This window comes from Cololabis saira, chromosome 24 (genome assembly GCF_033807715.1).
Source record: "Cololabis saira isolate AMF1-May2022 chromosome 24, fColSai1.1, whole genome shotgun sequence".
NCBI lineage: Eukaryota > Metazoa > Chordata > Actinopteri > Beloniformes > Belonidae > Cololabis > Cololabis saira.
Genome location: NC_084610.1, coordinates 1,823,016 through 1,843,864, shown reverse-complemented (window position 1 = coordinate 1,843,864; position 20,849 = coordinate 1,823,016). Strand labels below are relative to the sequence as shown.

The 20,849-nt window shown below is 44.5% G+C and overlaps 1 protein-coding gene across 2 annotated transcripts in view; it reads right to left on the bottom strand.

Moving 5' to 3' along the window:
- Positions 1–3,148: 3,148 nt before the first annotated feature.
- The window catches only part of zeb2b (zinc finger E-box binding homeobox 2b), a 93,205-nt gene continuing 75,504 nt past the window's right edge, over positions 3,149–20,849 (bottom strand). The window contains exons 4-10 of one of the 2 annotated variants that reach the window (XM_061716118.1): positions 19,327–19,395; positions 16,526–16,714; positions 14,953–15,167; positions 11,582–11,690; positions 8,695–10,706; positions 5,760–5,940; positions 3,149–4,366 (exon numbers count right to left, since the gene is read on the bottom strand). In XM_061716118.1, the coding sequence (XP_061572102.1) occupies positions 3,798–4,366; positions 5,760–5,940; positions 8,695–10,706; positions 11,582–11,690; positions 14,953–15,167; positions 16,526–16,714; positions 19,327–19,395 (3,344 nt within the window). In that variant the 3' untranslated portion in view covers positions 3,149–3,797. The remainder of the gene's footprint in view (positions 4,367–5,759; positions 5,941–8,694; positions 10,707–11,581; positions 11,691–14,952; positions 15,168–16,525; positions 16,715–19,326; positions 19,396–20,849) is intronic. The other variant, XM_061716119.1, reaches the window with a different exon arrangement.

Below are 20,849 nucleotides of genomic sequence, written 5' to 3'. Positions count from 1 at the left end.
CACTCACCACCGCCGTGGCTCAAACTAGTAAGTATCGATATCCAATCACAGGACGCGTAAATGTCACATTCACCGTGATCTGATTGGCTATCGCAACTGTCAATCAACTGTATTTACTTGTTCAGTTACAGTGCGCAGGCGCCCGCATTGTTGATTCTGAAGGCAGATTTCATACAGCCTGGCAACACATGAGAGCTGAATTCTGATTGGATAAAAACTAACCTAAAAACAACAGCACTGGAAGGAGCAGAATATGACATGAAGATAATATGAATACTTTGAGATATTTAGGGAAAGTAAATTAAAAATGTAGTTAATTATCATCATGATTTCTGGTTATGTTAGGCCAGAAGAGAAGGCATATATATATATATATATATATATATATATATATATATATATATATATATATATATATATATATATATATATATATATATATATATCAATAATTAAAAGATAAAATCTGACTTTCTTTTTTTACTACCTGACTGTCTGAGACCGAATCACAAATGTATAGAAATACCTGTTCATGATTTGAAAATGTGCCAGGAGGGAAGGAAAACCCGTACTACGGACCATTCAGCCAACTTAAAAAAAAAAAAATGTTCTGGATCAATCACAGACTATTTCTTATAAAGAACATGGAGGCCTATGAATGTTTTGTTTGGTCCAAGATCAAATCCCAAAGATCTTTGATTCAGAATGAGGTAGTGACCAACAAATAGCCACACTTTTTGCCCCATTAAATCTTCTATCAGTTGTAACATTCATCTATCCATGCCTTGGATCGCTTATACAGGGGAGGATGCTTTTACTTTGAAACCTTTTCAAAGCTTCAAAATAAAAGCTTTTTTGATTTACAAACCTTTTAATGTTTCTGTTTTTATGTAGTTATTATTTCAGTGATGAATCAGATGGGTTTTTGTTTCATCATCAGTTTAGAGTGAATGTCTATAAAAACGTTTCTCCGTGGCCGGACATGTGAAGAAATGAGTGGGAAAACTGTGAATAAAAGAAGATCTGGATCAACCGGATCATTTGTGTACCAGCTCACACAGTACACGTGGAGGCCTACGACTGTTTTGATTTGTTCATGCTAAAACTTTAATCTTCTTTCAGGTCTAAAACTCATATCATATATATACATACATCCGTATATATATATATATATATATATATATATATATATATATATATATATATGTATATATATATATATATATATATATATATATATATATATATATGTATATAGATATAGATACATATATAATATATATATCTATATGTAATATGTGTGTATATATATATATATATATATATATATATATATATATATATATATATACACACATATTACATATATATATATATATATATATATATATATATACATATATATATATGTGTGTATATATATCATTTTTATAAATGTTTCCTTTTTTTGCACCTATTAAACTCAAGATTTGCATAACAAATGTACTGATGTGTAAATGTATGTTCAAAGGGCACGGATATTTTGTTAAATCATTTCATAAAGCAGATGGTGAAGCTTACAAATGTTTTACTTTGTTCAAACTTAAATCCCAAAGATCTTCTATTCCGATCCCAGCAAATACTCACATCTGACATTTCTAAGATTTCGTCCAATATATAATTTAATTAAGTAATGTTTTGGGGAGGGAGGATAAAAAGCCCCCAAATTAAAAATCTTTTAAATGTTTCTTTTCTTTTTTATTTCTTGTGGAAATCAATATCTAAATGATGAATCAGGCATTTTTGTTATTATCCACGAAGGATGAAATACGAACGACTATAAATATGTCACATATACGTCCCGTGGCTCCGTTTAAACACTCCAATAATTCTCTAAACAGCTGAACACGGGGGTTTTTAGCAAAATATCTCAAACCGGAGGAAGGAGCACATTTTCACCGCTGAATTACGTCCTAGTTGGATCTGCGGTCCCGTTCTTTAAAACATACATTTATGTGATGGTGTGTGAATGATCCGGTTCACCCATGCAAAAAAAAAAAAGTGTAAAGACAGCAGTTTAATCTAAATGAGACATAATTAGCAGCAGAAGTCATTTCACTTTGATCCGTGTGAAAATGTGGAAACATTTTGTTCACACTAAAAAAAAAAAAAAAAAAAAAGCACATGAGAACAGAAAGATTCAAAGAAATTAAAGCTTCCAGTTCGTGAATAAACACGAAGCGCTGAGGGTTTGGTACTCTGTAATTTGGCTACTTTTATTCGAGCAGGGTCATTTTCAAGAGAAATTACAAATTAAGAATTCAATAATACTTTTACAAAGACATTTCAGGAAAGATTTCTTCTTCAGTCATGATATCATACATAGTATTTAACAGTCCCTCTTCATTTTTTTTAGCTTAAAAAAAGAAACAAAGATGAAGAAAGTGGAATTTTTTTCAGTCGAAAATACAGTGTTTTCACAATTGTATAAAAGTTCCCAAATTTGGAATTTTCTAGTAACTGAAAAATAAAGGAAATAAAATAAAATAAGATTAGACTTCGCATTTCACAATGTCTCAAAACACAATAAATGCTCTCTTTACTTAAAATTTGCCCCTATGATCGACACCATGTTCCTTTTTACTAAAATATATCTATATATTGAAGAACTATAGTACTGTACACAACAGTATGAAATAAATAAAATTAGGAAATATAAAATGGGCCACATAAATAATGTTTTTTTTTCCAACCTACAAATAAATGAATGCAATTTGCTGTTTTCAAAAAAAATGGTTTGGTGTAATACTGACAAGTTAAAAGATAAGAACTGAGAAAACATTGCACAACATAATGTAAACTAAGGAACTGCTGCCTATAAGTCTTAATACTGACACGGGTGCTTCAAAGAACAACTGTGAACCATTTCATAATACTGAAGCTGGTGAAAAAAAAAAAAGTATCCTTCCTTTTACACAATACGAGGGTGGCACTTGCAGAAAACACACAGGTTAAAAGGTTTGCATATAAGGCTTCTTTTTTCTTATCAAAAAACACCTTACAAAGGCTTCATCCTTCATTTTTTTTCCCGCCCTCCCCCAAAACACCATCAGTCCATAAACTGTAGTTTCCCTTAAAATGAAGGTCTCTTTAAAACTTCATCTTCTTAAAAAAAAAACAACAAAAAAACCTTCACACGGTTTAAAATTCCTTCATTTGATTGGAGAGGCCTAAAACAGTGTGGCTGGAGATGGAGGAACTAAAGACGACACTGTAGGTAGTCAGGTGATGACAAAGGGAATATCCAAGGACTGTAGTGCAGGTACTACTGCTCTTTTTCCAACACTGTATAAATATATACATAGGCAATACTTTTTATTATTTTTGTTCGTGATTATAGAAGCGGAGTGCAATTTGTACAAGTCACTAGTTGTGCTATAAATACTATGGAACACTGGGGGGGGTTTATTCGGAGGTTAGCACCACACATATTTTTAGGCCTTAGTACTGTACATTTTTTGAAATGTATTCATTTATTTGTTGTTCGGTTTGCATATTGCAGCTTATTTCACACAAACCCGTGCCTCCCTCCGTCCCTCAATGTCTCCTCCAGATTGATTTTTGAGTTCGAGACCCCCCCCACCCCGAATCCCACCCCCCCCCACCTGCCGAGGAGACCGTCCAAGGAAGCTTCCCGGAAGCTTCAGGCACGTGCAGCTTAAAACACGGCGTTTTAAACCGAGCAGGTAAGAATACTGAACCGAAAGAAACGTAAAAAGTTAAGATGGGAAGCTTCAGAAGTGTCACTGTGTCGCTGATTACATGCCGTCCTCCATCGCGTCCTCGTGCTCCGATTTGGTTTCCGTTTTGCCATCCAGCGAGCTATCGTCCATCGAGTGCTCTCCGTTCTCCTCCTCGTCCCTCAACGTGTCTGGGTCCGTGTCCATGCTCTTGCTCTCCTCCTCTTCCTCCTCGAACTCGTCCCTCCGTCCGATCTTTGCATACGTTCCTTCCACTTCCTTCCGTCCCTCTCTGATGCCGCCGTTGACGGCGTCGTGCCGCATGATGGCCTCGCGCTCCGCCAGCTCCGGGTAGCCCTGAGGAGTCATGCCCTGCAAGTAGGCCCGGCTCATGAGCAGCTCCGTGGGCTCCAGGTGGCCCTTCTCGCGCGCCTCCCGCTCGGCCGCCTCCCGCTCCTCCGCCTCCCGCTTGCAGTAGGAGTAGCGGTGGTTCATGTGCTGCGAGTACGAGCCCGAGTGGGAGAACCTCTTCCCGCACTTGTCGCACTGGTACGGCTTCTCCCCCGAGTGGAGTCTGGAGTGCTCGATGAGATGGTGTTTGTGTTTGAAGGCCTTCTTGCAGATCTGGCACTGGTGCGGCCTCTTCCCTGCGGAGACACAAAAGAAGAGAGCGGGCTCGTGAGTCGCCTGCCTCGATCGCCTTCCAGCCACAAAACAATCACACAAGTCAGAGGAAAGCACAATGTCAAGGAAAAAACTGGATGGCATGGACAAAAAAAACGACATCACAGAGCCTCGGCTCCGTCTCTGCAACTGTCCGATGATTGACGGCGGGAGCGCGACGGGAAAAGTGCGCGCACGCCTTCGCGGGCCTATGCTATGGAAACTCCCTCCTGCGGTGGAAAAGACTCAACCACAGCTACTTATTTCAGGCCTGCGAGCCAAACTGATGAATGCACCAGAAATAAACCTCTGCGAAGCAAACGAGGAGTAAACAAGTCGGAGGTGAGATGGAGGGAGGATCCCAGGGGTCGCCCTGATCGTCTAGCAACACAATTCAAGTTCATGCCGAAGTCAGGCCCTCCTTAAGGTTTGGGCCTGGGTGCCAAGGTTGTCTGGCTGTTCTTGAACTTGTCATGTGGCCGCTGCTCTCAGACCTCAAAACTACCTACATTCCTTTCAAAAAAGGAAAGGAAAAAAAGGACGAATGCGACCGCTCTTTGGAAACACGGCCATGGCCGCCTCCCTCGGATCACACGAGTCCCCTCTGACCCCCCGACCGTCCGACATCTGGCCGCTTCAATAGCACTTCTGAGCCTTGTATTACTGTTAAAAACAACAAGCGGCGACGCTGACATGAAAGAGCCGCGTCGGGTGCGAAGGAGCGGAGATAACGCAGCCGTCTTTTAAAGAATACTGTTCTGACGGTGCGCCCTCCCTCTCTTTTATGTCCGAGCAGATAACATGAAGGCTGCATAAAGCAGCCAGCGCTCTGCGACTGATAGTGGATAAAATAAATGATGCAACCTTGTGAAAGAGGATCTCCGTATAATAACTATAATAAAAGACTTGTTATCAGGCCTCTGAAGCTTCTGACCGCCACTCTGCTGATGGGATCTATCGCCAATAATGGGACCGATAAAGGCATTAGAGGCCTTTTTCTGGCCGTACACATCGAGGTAAATTGATGTGTGTCTTTTAAGATAGTAAAAAAAATATATATATAGTTATTAGAGCTGCGTATGATCGGGTAAATAAAAGGCGATAACTCCACGTTCGTGTGTACCTGCTTCAAAACACGTAACATGTGAACAAAGTCAAAATTTTAAATCAATTTCCATTTCAACCCTGTCAACAAAGAAGCAGGTTAGGCGTTGGGTTACATTACAAATCAAAGAAACAGAGAAGGAAAGAAGAAGGAAAAAGGGGGAAAGGAATTATAAATATTAAATAGAGTCAAACTACTAGGATTTGGCAACACAAAACATTGGAAACATAAAAAGCATGGGGTTTAAAATAATGGTCTAGAACAGTATATACCTGTGTGTTCATATTTGTGTCTTAGAAGGGAACTGCTCTTCTGGAATGTTTTGTCGCACAAGTCACACGCGTACATACCACTTTCGGTCTTCTTAATCTTCTTCCGCGACAGACAGGAGTCGGGGTCTGTCATGTCGTCCAGCCCTGACAAGTAATCGGGTGTACCGTCAAGCAGGTCCCCCTGGGAGAACACAAACGAAAAGAGAGGAGGGGGGAAAAGGAAACGGAAAAGAGAAAAGAGAGAAAAGAATAATCAGGAATGAGGCACATCATGAAACGGCAGCCATCTATTATTCCCAAAGGGGTTTTGTGCACTTAAATGTTCAAATGTTCCTCGTACTGCCTATTGGAAGGCTGTCTCATTATGGCCCCGCCCACCTGAAAGCCCGCCCTGCTGTGATTGGCTCAAAATGGTCAGACTACAAGCTGCTAATCCCAAAGCCAATGACATGGGGTCATTTCACCACTGAACTTCCTACTTATCACAGTGTATAAACCCCCCCTCCCTGCCCCCCCCAAAAAAAAAAAAAAACAACTGGTGCTACGCTGCTAAAATATTAGCAAGTACAGGCTAACATTTTGCCAATGAAGGCTGCCGCCGATCTTGCACCTCGTGGCACTCTTAAGTTCAAAGAGGTTTTCTGAAGGAAGTCCAAGATAAATCCGTTGGAAAATGTCTAACTGTAAACGTATTTAACGTAAAACTTTACTATCAAATCATCCATGAGAGCAGGCTGTGGTCTGAGCCCCTTTACGGACCATAAACCGACTCCTGATCTGTGGCGAAGGATATTTGTTCTGGATTCACCCGGGGAAACCAAAACTGCTGAAACTGAACCGGCTCTCCATAAATATGCTCCCGAATACGACTTACTGGATGTCAGTCGCCATTAAAACAAACAAAAACCAAAGAAGAAGAAGAAGAAAATGCTCTCTTTAGCATGTTTGCGGTGTGTGAGAGGAATCGCTTGGCGTAGATTTTGCTAATGTGTTCCACGTTTCCGTGTTGCAGCGGCTAACAGTGCCGGCTACACTGTGCTAGGCTATCATACATGTTTGTTTTTGTTTTTTCGCTCCGTAAAAACACCAATAAATGCAGGATAAGTAATAATACCTAAAAAAAAAAAAAAAAAAAAAACACATTGCTACCAAGCGGACCAATAGCATTTCTTATGGGGTTTAATTTGTTCTAAACTGAACAAGGAGTTAGCGACTATTTAGCTGATGTGCTACCTGCTAGATAACTGCTGTGACTATTTTTATAACTAATCATAACGGGAATCTTTTTGAGCTGACTTGGACCTTTTCTAACTGGACTTTATTTTAATCGTTTGTGTACTTGCTATGTTGACAGTTATCCCTAAATGAACTGCTAAAAGAAAGAATATTATGTCAGACACAAAATGTGATCCGACATTGTGAAACTATTTTTTCAGGGAGGTGTATAATCTCAAGACCGGCCCTCAGAGTGATCATCTGCTGCCAAGTTGAACAAGTTACTTATGCTAATTGCTAAACAATTGTTACGACTATTTCCAAAACTCAGGAAGCCAAACTGCTCACATCTTTCTTTAATTGGTGCATAAACTGGTTGTTTTTGGGTTGAATTCAACTTTTTTTTTTTAATTGGACTTGAATTTTATTTGTGTACTTTTAACGATTTTAACATACCATTTGTTATGAATTAGCACTATTCAGACAAACTATTTCAGAAATAGAGCTGGTTCCGCGAAGTGTTACCAACAACGTCTTCTTTGACAATTTATGAAGCTGTAAACTCACCACAATGCTACATGTCCTCATGCATTTTTAATTGCCAGCACAGCAGCGTTTATTTCTTATAAAAATTTTAGCCCTGGAATAATATCTCCCATCTATAACTGACAGCCTCCTCATTATGAGACGCAGGCGGTGCCGGCTAATTTTGCACACAAACCCGTGTTAATTCTGCACGTTCCTTTAAAAATTCTCTTTTATGATGAAGACCGGTCTTAAATATGAATTGATGGAGAACAATATTACAACATGAGAGGAAGTGTGATGGACCATTCTTGAAATTGTCGGCTCCTATCATGATTATAATCAGGAGGTGCACATTAATGGGCGATATTGAGCCACCAAAGCCTGTTTTAATGAATATACGCGTGATAATGTGAAGACAGTGCTTCACTGTGTTTTAAGAACGGACCACTATCACTCCACAATCAATTTGAACTAAACGCCTGTAGCTGTATTTTTAAAATCTAATTTAATAACTTAGAATAGGAAACATTATTAATACTTTTTTTCATCAAAATGGTTCCCTCTTTGTTAAACAGCCTTCAGCATTCAGTGGTAATGAACATGGAGACCGTGCATTATTAATCCACATGTACTAGAGAAGCTCATTTTGGCTCTGGCTCTCTTTAAAATGCAGCAAAGTTGCGATGGGGAAATTTCAGAGAAGTGCACAGCTCCGGGGCTCACCTTTGTCATTTTTACAAAGGCCTTCCACCCATATTTAATAACAAAATATGTGAGCGTGGGCCAGCTCCGCGGGAGGACGGGAGTCGGGAGCATTAATGTGCTCCACACACATGAGTGGAAAAAATTTACAGGGCAGTGAGAACGATTAGAGATTCTGTGATATTAAATTTCAGGGCATGTTATTTATTTGACCCTGACGCCTATTGATATGTTGGGGCAGCATTTGAGAGGATAAAAAGGATAAAAAAAATCTACATAGGAAACTCATTTTAGATCCTGTAAACATCTTGTTTCCACCTCCGGGTGGTGTCCAACCTGTTTATCTCCATTCCCTTTGCCAGTTCAGTCTTCCTCAGGTGAGCGTTTCTCTCTCCTGACTCTTTTAATTAGCACAGAAATGAGTTCAGATCATTTTAGAGAATCTAAGTGAGCCTGGGGCTTTTTACAAAACCACAGGTGGCTTATTTACCTGGAAACCCGGTTTCCGCTGGTACTTTCTCCTCTGCTGCATCTCGGCAAAGGTAGCTGCCCCTGCTGCGTAAGTGTAGGCCATGTGTGGTAGGAAGCCCATCTGATCCATGCCCGGATAGGGCCGCAGACCCGGTATGGTGGCCTGCATCGGGGGCATGAATGTGGCCGGTGGGAAAGCGCTCTGAGGTGGAAGTGACGTGTACAAGGGCTTGCCGGCAAATGGGTTAATGCCAAAGATGGGGCTAGTGCTTTTTTCAAGGCTTCCGTTGTTGGTCGAGCCAGAGAACTCCTTCTTGAGATAGGCCAAGTTCAAAGGCTCTTCGAAGTGCTCTCGGGGAGAGGGGACGTTGTTATGCTCTACGGTAATACTGTTGACCTTCGGTCGGCTTCTGACAGTCAGTGCATGCTTGGGTTCCCTCATGAGTCTGGGTAGGGAAAGGTCGAGCGGCTCGGCCTGCAGGTCCTCCGAAGTCAAGCTGTTTGGGGTGTAGGAGCTGCTGTGAGAGTTTTTGGAAGAGGTGGAGGACAGGTTTAGCGGGGAGGGGGTGTTGCTGCGGGAGTGGTCCAATTTTTCACCGGCGGGTTTGGCGCTGCCGCCAAACTGGTGGTTCTTCAGATGCCTCAGCGTGTTGTCACAGTTGTTGGCGTTGTTGTGGAGCTCTGAGATGGAGGGGGGCGTGATGCGGTCAGTAGGTTTGAAAAGAGACACGGGCGACCTAGCTGCCAAAGAGTCTTTTGGTGGAGTGTGGTGGTTGTTGGTTCCGACGACCATGTCTGAGTGGTTCCTGTGCTCCAGTGGGGGGCTCCTGGTGGTGGTGTACTCGTACAGCTTCCGCTGCTCGAACCACTCCTTGACGAATTCCTGAGGGAGGCCGACTGCTATGGAAATCTTGAGCAGCTCCTCCGAGTTGGGCTCCATGTTCATGGCGAAGTACGCCTTCAACACAGACATGTGGTCCCTGTAAGGGTTGATGGGCCCCGCGAATCCCTTCTCAGACAGCATGGAGGGGGGCAAGTGGTTGTTCTTCTCCATGTACATCCCCGGTTTGGGCATCAGATTCTCGCTGGGCTGTAGAACGGCCTTGATCTCCTCGTTCATTTTGCAAAGGTAGCGTTCATGTTGGTGCAGAGGTATTGGCCCGTTGAAGGTTTCTTTGCAATACTGACAAGCATAAGGTGTAAACATGTTGTTTTCCTGCGCCTTCTCGTCAAACCCTCCGTCAAGAATGTGGTTGGGTTTCTCTCGTTTGATATTGCTAATCTGTCTCTTTGAGTCCGTTGTCAAGCTCTGGAGGCAAGCTTTGGCTTCGTTCACCTTCTCTAAGGTGTAGTCAATGATGCTTTTGGTGGCGCCGTTGTGATTGACGAGTGGAAGACCGACCTGGCCCCCCCCTGCTGACGCCAGCCCCCGTTTCTGCTCCTCCACCTGGCTGCCCAGCTCCTTCATGTAGGCCTTGAGCTTGGAGAGCTCCTCCGGCTTGCAGTCCATTTTCTGCCTGCACACAGTGTTGTCAACGATCTGGAGGACCTTCTGGACCTCGCTCAGGTTGTTCCCCAGCGCAGCGGGGAAGCCCAGGAGCTGCGACTCCAGGCTGGCCATGCCCAGGTGCTGCATGGGGCTCTGACCCGTGGAGTTGTGATGGACCCCGAGCGGGCTGTTCCCTCCCACTCCTCCGTTCATAAAGGGCCCCGGAGCGCCGAACCCGTGAGTCGCCATCATCAGCTTGTAGTCGTTGAAGTCGAGCGGCTCCGTCTTGATGTGCAGGTGGTTGTTGTGGTCGGAGAGGCCCAGGGGCTTGCCGTTCTCCAGCTTCTGGCGCAGCTGGGTGATGGCGGTGTTGGTGGGGGAGGCGGAGGCGGAGGTGGGGGAGGAGCCCGGCTTCATGCTTCCCCGCATGCGGCCGTTGACGGCGATCAGGCCGATGCACTTCTTGCTGCTGATGTGGGAGCTATAGGAGCCGGAGTGCGAGAAGCGCTTCTTGCAGTTGGGGCACTCGTACGGTTTTTCACCTGCAGCAGAAAACAGATGTGTGATGAGACAGAGGAATTGGAAACGTAATGGTTTTCAGACCATCGGATTACATTAGCAGTAAAACTAAAGCTCTTGTAACCCTGACCCTATATTAGTTGTGTTAAACAAACATAATAGGTTTTAGCACAACCTCCTTAAGTAGCGCAGTACTGCTTTAGTAGTTTGCTATGGTGGACCATCCAGGTGTGTTAACAAAAAGGCCAATAGGGAAAAACAAAAGGGCTTAGAGAAGAAAGTAGACTGAGGTTTACAAACCAGCAGACTTTACAATGTCGTGGAGACTAAAGTGGAAGAATGTATGTATGGAGAAAACCAATTACAGCAGAATCCCCTCGTACCCAGTGTCAAGCACGGTGGGGGAGGGATGATGATCGGTGCTTGTTTTACAGCTAAAGGGCATCATTTGATCGATAAAGCTCCATCATAATGGCTGTAAAATTGTTGTAAAAAAGCGGTAAATAAGGAAATGTCCCAAATACTGACAACTGAAGCAATGTTGTAAAGAGGAAGGGACCAAAACTGCTCCACAACCACGTAGATCTAGGTTTTTTTTTTCTGGAAGTGTGAAAGATGTTTTTTCATTTGAGGTTTTCTAAAACAAAGATAATATGACTGAATAACACTCTCAAATTCATATTTTTTAATGTATTTCTGTTGATGAAAAAGTGATGAATGCATCAAAAGACCAACACTCCTCATAAAGGAAGTGGCTGGAAGTCTTTCCAACAGCGTCCTCCTCCTGTGAAGGATCCCTGAGATTCAATTCAATTCAATTACATTTTATTTATATAGCGTCTCATACAACAAAAGTTGTCTCTAGACGCTTTCCAGAGATGCCGGCGTGGGGACTCACCGCTGTGGATCCGGAGATGCTCCTTCAGATGGTGCTTGTACTTGAAGGCCTTTCCACACTCGGTGCATTTGAACTTGCGGTTTCCTGCCGCCTGGTTGAGCAGTTGGTGCTGTGACACACAGACAAACAGAGGGATTTAAAAAAGATGTACGACCATCGCGGGGGTGACAGTTCAGTAAATAACCACAACTGGTCGGCATGACAACGGGAGACGAGCCGGGAGAACGGTTTTCTACTCCCACCTAAGAGCAGCGGCGGTGGCGGTGATAACCAGCGGAGTCATATACCTTTTAATTTCCTGGTTTCGCAGCCAAAAGAGGCCTTTACAATCTGGCAGCCCAGAAAATAGAATAAATGAACAGAGGCTTTTTAGAGCTTCATTAAAAGTCTCGATCTTGATCTTCTTTTCATTAATTTGGGCCTAATCAGCCCAACCCTGCATACCTGTATTCACACCGGCTGAATGGATGTTTTTCAGGGAGGATTTTAATGCCTCACTCAGTAATTGGGTCTTTTTCAGGAGCTTCAAATGTCTCTAATAATCTTAGGACGCACAACTGAGCGTACAGGCCCGGCCTTGATTCGCCGTTCAAAGGTAAACATCAGTGGAAATCCATCGAATTTGCAATTCAAACACGGCTTTATTTTCAAAACATAATACAACGACAACAAGTCTGGGTGTGCGAACCTGGCTCGCCGCTCGCTTCAAAATGATTAATTCCAAATGGGAGGTGGGGGATGTTAAACGGTGAGTAAATAAAATGGAAAAAAAAAAAAAAAAAAAAAAAAGGAAGACATTTCCAGCCTTGACAAATGCTGGGGTGTGTGCTGACTCTCCCCACATTCCTGGGGAGACAGATGGTGGCGCGCAGGACACTGGGACGACTGGGAGGAATTGTTCAAACAGCCCCAACCTTCAAAGATCAAGCTGGAGGGGTGGGGGGTGGAGAACCAAGGCCCCGCCAAGCTCCGGAGAGGGACCCCACCGCTCGTATGTTGCTGAGTCGCATAAACAAACAGCAACAGCTGCTCCGGCCCCCCCCAATCCCCCCCATCCCCGCCACCTTCCTCCCACTCCTCCCCCCTCCAGGACCCCTGCCCGCTAAACTTTAGTCCCATCACTGCTAATAAGGCACAATGCAAGCGCACTCTTAATTGTGAATGGCACCGGCAAACGCTTCTCCATCGCGCCTGGTGGGCGGGGACTGTGTCGGACTGGATGTTTGCATATGTATAACCTCTAATTAGTCATATTTCCGCTAATTGGTTAAGAGGAGGAGGAGTATTAAGGCTTGTAAACACATAAGACAGAACAGCGCAGCACATGTTTACCTATCAGGACATTATTCTTTATGTAAATCTGACTGGGTCCTCCTCGGCGTGTTGGTTTAATACAAATGCATGTTTCCTGCATGTCTCCATTAATCAGGCCCATAATTAAGAGAAAGAGCGCCACCACCTCCAGAAGCTGCATCCTCCATCTCATCCGGAGGATTAAAACTTAAACAATCCGGCTCATTTACACATCCAGATAACCGGCTTTGTGGGAGAAGGGCCCGCGCTGAAGCCGAGCGGGCATTGTGGCGCCGGCGGCGGGTCGGCCCATCTGCTCCCGCCCAGCTGGGTCAGGTGAAGACGCCGGCGGCCGATCTGATCGAATCAGCCGCGGCCCGAGAGCACGACACCACGCCCACGAGCCGGGGCCGAGCAGCACGAGCAGCGCGGCGCGTCCGGGAAAGAGAGACGGAGCTAAACTAGGGCTTTCCCAGCGGAGGGGGCTCCGGAGGAAATAAGGAGTGATGAATTATTTTTCTGATTGCTTTTATTGGTTCTCTACCGTCGTGGTGAAGAGAAAAAAAAGCTTCAGCTGTAATGTAATCCAACAGGAACAGGAACTCCCCTGAGATTTTCCAGTTAGCTCTCCCAGAAAAGTTTGCAGTACATTGTTGAGATTAACTTGAAAGGTAATCCCTCCCGAGCACAGAAAACTTTAAACCCCTTACGAAAATGACAAACCTCATTTAAAATAGCTCAGGAGCTACAAGGTGAGGAGGCGAGGAGACGACAGGAGGAGTGGAAAACCTATTTCTACCAAAATCTCTCTGGATTCACGGAGTGAAAACATAAATACTCTGGAAAACCGTTCTTTAACACCTCACCATTGATTGTACCAAGATTGATTCTTCTATTGTCTCACCGGAAAAGAGATTTAAGAGGCTTTTGAAGAGGAATTTTGAGAGCAACTTTTCAAATTGGCCATTTACACACATTTAGCCACACATTTATGGATACCTATGCGACCAAATGTGCTTATCCTGTTCATATAGAACGGTATGAGGGCCATTGGATTTGTTCACCTCCTCTGTATCTGTCCTAAACTGTGGTTGTTTGCGTAAGTGCATATCTCAGGAAGTCTTTCTGAAACTCTCAGAGCCAATAGAAACCACCAAATTCACATCGTCCAATCAGAATGGGTAAAAAAATCACCAGATGGATAAAAATAATTTTCCATCGTCAAATCGAATGGAATCGAGTGGAGTTTATAAAGTTGAGACATCAAAACTAAGACCAAATTCAAGTTTTTTTTTGTTTTCGACATCTTAACAGCTGGTCACGATGGCTTTTCATGTTTCACTGCAAACATGCAGTGGCCGCTTGGTGTCTGAATTTTTTTGTTCAGGTGAAACCGGCCTTTATAAGCCCGAAGCTCATCTTTAAGTCCATAAAAGAAGAAGTCAAATTTACTGCTCCAATTTTACCTCGCTCACAAGTTACAATCCCCTCCCTCGATGCGCAAAAAACTTGAAGCCGTCGAGCGAGTTAAACAGCCGTGACCGGCGGATGCAGGACGTCACGGTGATTCATGCTAACTGCCAGCAGATCCAGTGGTATGTTTCCAGCATATACGGTCCAGTTGGCAGCAGAAACTCCAAGTATACACAGTTGTTTATGCAGTGCATGAAATTAGAAGTGGAGGGGTTTTTTTGGGGGGGGGGGGGTTGATGGACTGCCACCACTGCAGGCTGCACCAGAACAACATTAAAGGCCAGGAGTAAAGTGAAGTCAAGGAGCTGATAAAAATTTCCAAATTGGAAATTAACACAATCATTCGATCGTGAACACGAGACTGGAAAATCATATCAGAGAAGGCCATCAAAAAACCATTTAGGGCCTCAATTAAAGTTATTACCATTAAAGGATCAGCATCTTCAAAATGCCATGAAAAATTAATAATGATTGCCAATCAGAAAAATGATCTCTCTTCTCTGAGGGATCAGAGCACATTAGGAATGAAATGAAACAGGGGACAGCAGAAGGAGGAGGAAAAACAGAAATGAAAGGATGAGAAAGAGGGAAAAAAAAGGCCTCACCTGATCCCGGGCGGGCTTGTGCGTGGCCATATGCCGCTCCAGCTGAGTGCGGTACGCGAACGTGTAGTTGCACAGAGGGCAGGCGAAGTTCTCCTCGTTCTTCTCATGGCGGTACTTGATGTGCTCCTTCAGCGATGTCAAACGCTTGTAGCCGCGGTCGCAGTAGGGGCAGGTCAACAGTTGGGCGAAGGCATCTGGCGTTCCAGGTGGCAGGTCTGCACGGGAGGGAAGGGGAGGAGAAGGGGAAGGGGAAGTGGGCCAAAAGGTCAGCGAATCAATGGCAAGTAGCGGGCGGGCTGCCCAGAGTGGTATGGGAGCTATCTGTGCAATCTGCTCCACATGAGAGCCTCGGTGTCAGCCTGGCATCTCCTCACCCTCACTTTCCCCACAAACACAGACACAAACCTGCTGACACACTCTTCTCCTCCCTCCCTAATTGCTGTAAAGCAGCGCTCGCTCGCCCGCCGACCGACGCCCCTCCCTCCGAGCTCCGAGCCCATCGTCGTGTCTGCCGTATGAATCACGGACGCCCCCCCCCCCCCCCCGGGAGCTTCAGAGGTGAGCTATCTGATTTCAAGCCCCTGGCCAGCTGTTGCTTAAGACTGTAGGTAAACACCCAGGCATCCGGCGAATCCGTGGGACCAACAGCTGCCCGCTCATGTCAGCCCTCTCTACTTTCTTTTTTTCCCCCCCAAACATTCGCAGCAAGCTGTTGCTGCTGCAAAACAAGGCCACATGCACTTTCTTTCTCTGGTGATTTAAAGATTTGCAAAAGCTATTAAGTGCACTTGTGCAGCCGTGGACGGTTCTGCAGCCCTGCAAAGTCATGGTCGTTTAGCGGCGACAGGGTAGAAACCTGAGACAGATATTACCATGTTACCCATGCTTCTAACTCGGTTTTCACCATCATTCTTGCACTGTCGTAAAAATTATTTTCCTATCACAACAGAACATTTGAGAAAAAAAGAAAGGAAAACAGAGAATTAATCCAATTTTTCATTCATATCTGTATTAAAAGTTAAATTTAGGGCTACTGAAGGGATTATTTAATATCAAAGGACTGGAAAAAATAGAAGCTTTTCCAATTATTCGACAAATATCCCAACGAATGCAAGTAAAGGTGACGTCAGACATCACTAGACGAGCGGATGAATGACGCGATGGTGGAAGAAGCTCCTGTCACTCACTTCTTCTTAAATTCAGTTTTGTCGCCGAGCCAGTTCATACTTAAGAGTGTCCGCCCTGCAGTGAATTATTGGAGATTTGGAAAGACGTAATTGTTTCAATACTTCTCGCAGAGGAATGAAGGGAAGAAATAGGTCACCGATGTAAAATTCCAAAGTTTTAATTTAGTCAAGGCGGAAACAAAAGAAACTTTCAGAGAATTTAACTCAATTTTGTGTTTTTGTTTCCCCCCAACGTTTGGTTTCTAAAAAATACAACACTAATCCAGGATCTGCTGCAGCCGGCTCTGGTTGCACTTTTTCCAGCTTTTCCTACAAATCCATGCAGAAAAAACACCTTTTATGTGGTTTTCTGTAGGTTTTATGTAGGAGCTTGAGAATGTTCCTACCGTTCTCCTCCGGCCCCGTGGCCTCCGGCGTGCCCAGGCGGCTCAGCTCCTCCGGGGCTTCTGGGTAGATGATGGCGGTGTCGCCGCGCTGCAGGTACTCGGCGATGCTCACCACGTGGCTGTCGCCCTCGTCCAGCTTCCGCTTGGAGAAGAAGTCCTCCAGCTCCGAAGTGCAATCCATACTCTTGACTGAAGAAGAAGAAGAAGAAGAGGAGGAGGAGGAAGAGGAGAGAGATGGTGCAGGAGAAGGGGTGTAAATTTCATTGACTTCTTTCTCCAGAGAAATGTCTTACAGGAGGATATTGTGGTGGAAATGCGATGAGGATGGCCTCCCCTGAAACATTACAGCATCGCTTTGGGGAGAATATATCTAAATTACCGGGCTTGCTTGTCATGCCATTCCTGCTAAAACAAGAAGCGTAACCTAATCGGGCCAGAAGTCGGAGATAAATGCGCTACTATGAGCTGCAGAAGAGCAATGTGTAAGAAAACTTCTCTGACCTAATTTAGCCCGGGTAGAAAATCCGATTTGAAGTTTATGACTGGAACATAAAAAAAAAAAAAGAGGGGAAGAATAACACCCTCCCTCACATATACATGTGTATATACATGTGTACGTACACAGCTCGGGCTTAATCAGCAGCAGAGCCGGGTTTCTTTGTATCGGCTTTCACGTATAAGGTCAATCAAGAGGCTGCGGCTTTTGTTGATTCTGTGTTGAGGAGATTAGCGGGGCCAAAACCACCAAACTGGCGCCGAAAGAAGAAGAAGAAGAAAACAGAGCGGAGGCAGAGGCGGCGTGTCTTAAGCCGGCCGAAGTGCTGAGGCCACACAAATCTCAAAGTTGTGTCCCGGTCCCCTCTGCTCAGGGAAACTCAGGGAAACTCAGCCCACAAACACACCGTGCAACCCCAAGAGGTTCTGCACACTGTTTGGCAACACGGAACCAAAGAAAAGAAAAGAAAAATGAAAGAAATCAGGGGGTTTCCTCTACTGTTAATGAGGCTTTTAGACGGCGAGCCAAGGTGAGGTTTACGGAGCGATCCGCTCGGCCGTGATGACTCCGCGAGCCAATTTGCGAAAGGTCAAGGTAGCAGATATTTGGATGTCAAAAATGGCACTGAAATGTCATCGGTGCCAATGGATCATTTTTGATAGCAGTGATGGGAGAATTTACAGCCTTCTCATTAGGTGACTGTTTGAGGATTGCTAAGCTAATTGAGAGAGGCTGAATGTTGTGCTGATTGACTGATGATTGACCAGGGTGCGGCTCGCCGCAATCAGTCCCTGGCCTCAAATCTGAAAACACTCATGGTAATGAAATGCTATTTGTCTTCCACTGAACCTACCGAGCGTGGCCTACACGCCACATGTAGATACAAAAGAGCAAAAAGTGTTTCCTGAGGAGAGAAACGAGCAACTTTTGTTCCAGCGAGGGAGGAAATCACCTGGATCAAAGTGTGCTTTGGAACCCGGTACGTGATCAAAATGCTCATGGCCTTTAAACAGAATCACATGTGATCTGGTGGCAAAGGAACTTCCAACGGTATCGTTTCCAAAAGTCCTCCAGGCGGCCGAAATGGAAAACATTTGCAGCGCTGGAATTTTCAGCAGGAGAAGAGAGAAAACACCAGGACGAGCCGAGAGCGATCAGAAGTGAGGAGGCTTTTGAGGGCGGGGCGGCGTGGCGTTCCGTGGGGGGGGTTTGGTTTGCCAGAGCGGCGTCCGAGGCCAATAGTGGAGGTGGCCAGGATGATATCATGGAAGGGAGGGGAGCGTGGCTGCAGAGACGGCCACGCACTTCTAATGAAAACTGGCAGATGGGGTTGGGCTCCACCAGAAGAAACACTCAGCAAACGGGGAGGGCTGAGAGTAGCGTTTGTAATCAAAGGTTATGAAAATTAAAACCACTCTTGACTCCGTGTAAACACGTAAAGTTGTCCCAGTGGACATTGAGTCAGCAGAAGATTTCCTTTTAATTACGCCAAACCAATTTGTGGTTGGATTTGTTTGGCTTTTCCAGGTCAGGACCCACCTATGGGTGGTGAGAAGCTCTCAGATGAATATCTGCTTTACATCTGAGAGAGATGGATGAATTTTGCTTGGAAAAGAGGACGTCCCTCTCTGCTGTGCTTCAGCCCTGCCTCCCTTCTTGGCCCGTTACCATAGAGACTGTAAAAGTGTGAGTCCCTGAACAATCAGACGCTTGCTGGCTCTGATTGGTGGCTAAACATGTTGTACTATTTTCTATTTAAGATTATTTACTATTATCTATTTAAGAAAACGAGGTTTGGATCAGACGTTCTTTGAAAACATTTGAAAATCTGCACCTAACACAGTTTTAATCCCGTTTAGACTCAGATAAATAAAGCAGATGTATCTGCAGATATACAGGACTGTCTCGGAAAATTAGAATATTGTGATAAAGTTCTTTATTTTCTGAAATGCAATTAAAAAAACAAAAATGTCATACATTCTGGATTCATAACAAATCAACTGAAATATTGCAAGCCTTTTATTATTTTAATATTGCTGATTATGGTTTACAGTTTAAGATTAAGATTCCCAGAATATTCTAATTTTTTGAGATAGGATATTTGAGTTTTCTTAAACTGTAAGCCATGATCAGCAATATTAAAATAATAAAAGGCTTGCAATATTTCAGTTGATTTGTAATGAATCCAGAATGTATGACATTTTTGCATTACAGAAAATAAAGGACTTTATCACTATATTCTAATTTTGAGACAGTCCTGTACTGTATATGATTGATCTGAAAGAAAACAAACATGTTAACTCACCTGTACCGTTTCCAACCGCCTGCAAAGTGGCATCAGGCCCCATGACATCAAAATCATCTTTTATTTCATCTGCAGAGAAAGAGAAAAGGAGAAAGGAAGGGAGAGAAGGAGGGGGGGTGGGTGAGTAACGGTGACAATGAGGCCTTTAAGAAGAAGAAGAAGGTACGCAGGAAGCAATAAAGGCACCACTGTGCATGGCAGCGCGCTGCCGCTCACTTCAGCATGCTTAATGAATGCTATCATCGGGGCCAGACAGTGACTTATTTACCTTTAACATGACGACAAGCGGCGGGAGGGGATGAGAAAGCTCCAGTCGCCAAACACAGCGATTAAATACAACACGGAGCACATCCACCTGAGCAATCATAGAGCTCCAGCCAACACGCAGCCTGGGCTTATTACTCCCCGGCTGTGCCGCCGCTGCAATCCTCTGCATGCAGGATCACGCTTGTTTTATCATATGTCATTTGGTGGACGCTTTTATCCCGAGCATTTTTGTGGCAGCGAGTTGCTCCTGGAATGAAACTGAATAAAACCCCGGACCGCAAATGACAAGTTGTAGCTGCGCAAACATTTCTCAGGGGCGGACAATGCATGCATGTAAGTATCTCCGAGTCATGTCCAGGTTTAATTCTTCCACCTCGGCCCTTTTTTTTTTTTACCCGGCGGCTCCACCCACTTCACTCCGGCGGTTCTGCATTGAGCAAGTTCCTCCCGCCTAATCAGGGTAATGGCCCCCCCGCCCTGTGCAGACAGGCAGATATTGCCCTGGCACAGGTGAGGCGGCTGTAAATAAAACGGTGGATTGACAAGCTCATAAACCAGCCCTCTTCTGCCCTCACGGCCGACATTGGACGGGACAATCAGCTTAAGAAGCCGCCCGGTCCCTCCTTCCAGCTTTGTGGGTAAAAATCAAATCAAGGTGCTTCCGAGAACATGTGGAGGAAAAGAAACATAAAAAACAAACGGCATTGTGCCCCCTTGCATGTTTCAAGAGTTGTATTTTTCTGATTGTCCCCCGGGGCGGCCGCATTAAGAGACCTGGCGGAGATAATACAGGAAAGGCCGTGGGTGTACTGTTGATAATAATGCTATCCTGCTTACATTGCTGCACACAAAAGCCAGAAGCAACAAGAATTTTTATTTTCAGTTGAAAACAATGGGCTCAAAAGTGGTGGAATGCTCTCCGAGTCTTGTAATTCGGGGTTTTGCTTGAAATAAAAGATTTGGCCGCTGCGGTGAAATGATAAATACCCCCGTCGATGGCTGCGCGGAATAATGACAGACTCCGTCGGAGGGGTAGGTTAACTACCTCTTTGCCAGGACTCTGTGCATTTGATTGCACGTCTGCCAAGCGGCATCTAAACCACAGTGGCAGTATGGGAAAATAAAGAGTTTTTCAGTGGCATAAATTAAACTGTGACAGAAGAAAACAGGCCTGGATTAAAATATACCCACAAGTATCAGATATCACACTTGTGTGTCCTCGTAGGCACCGTGTTTGCTTTGGGTAATCAAGTTTG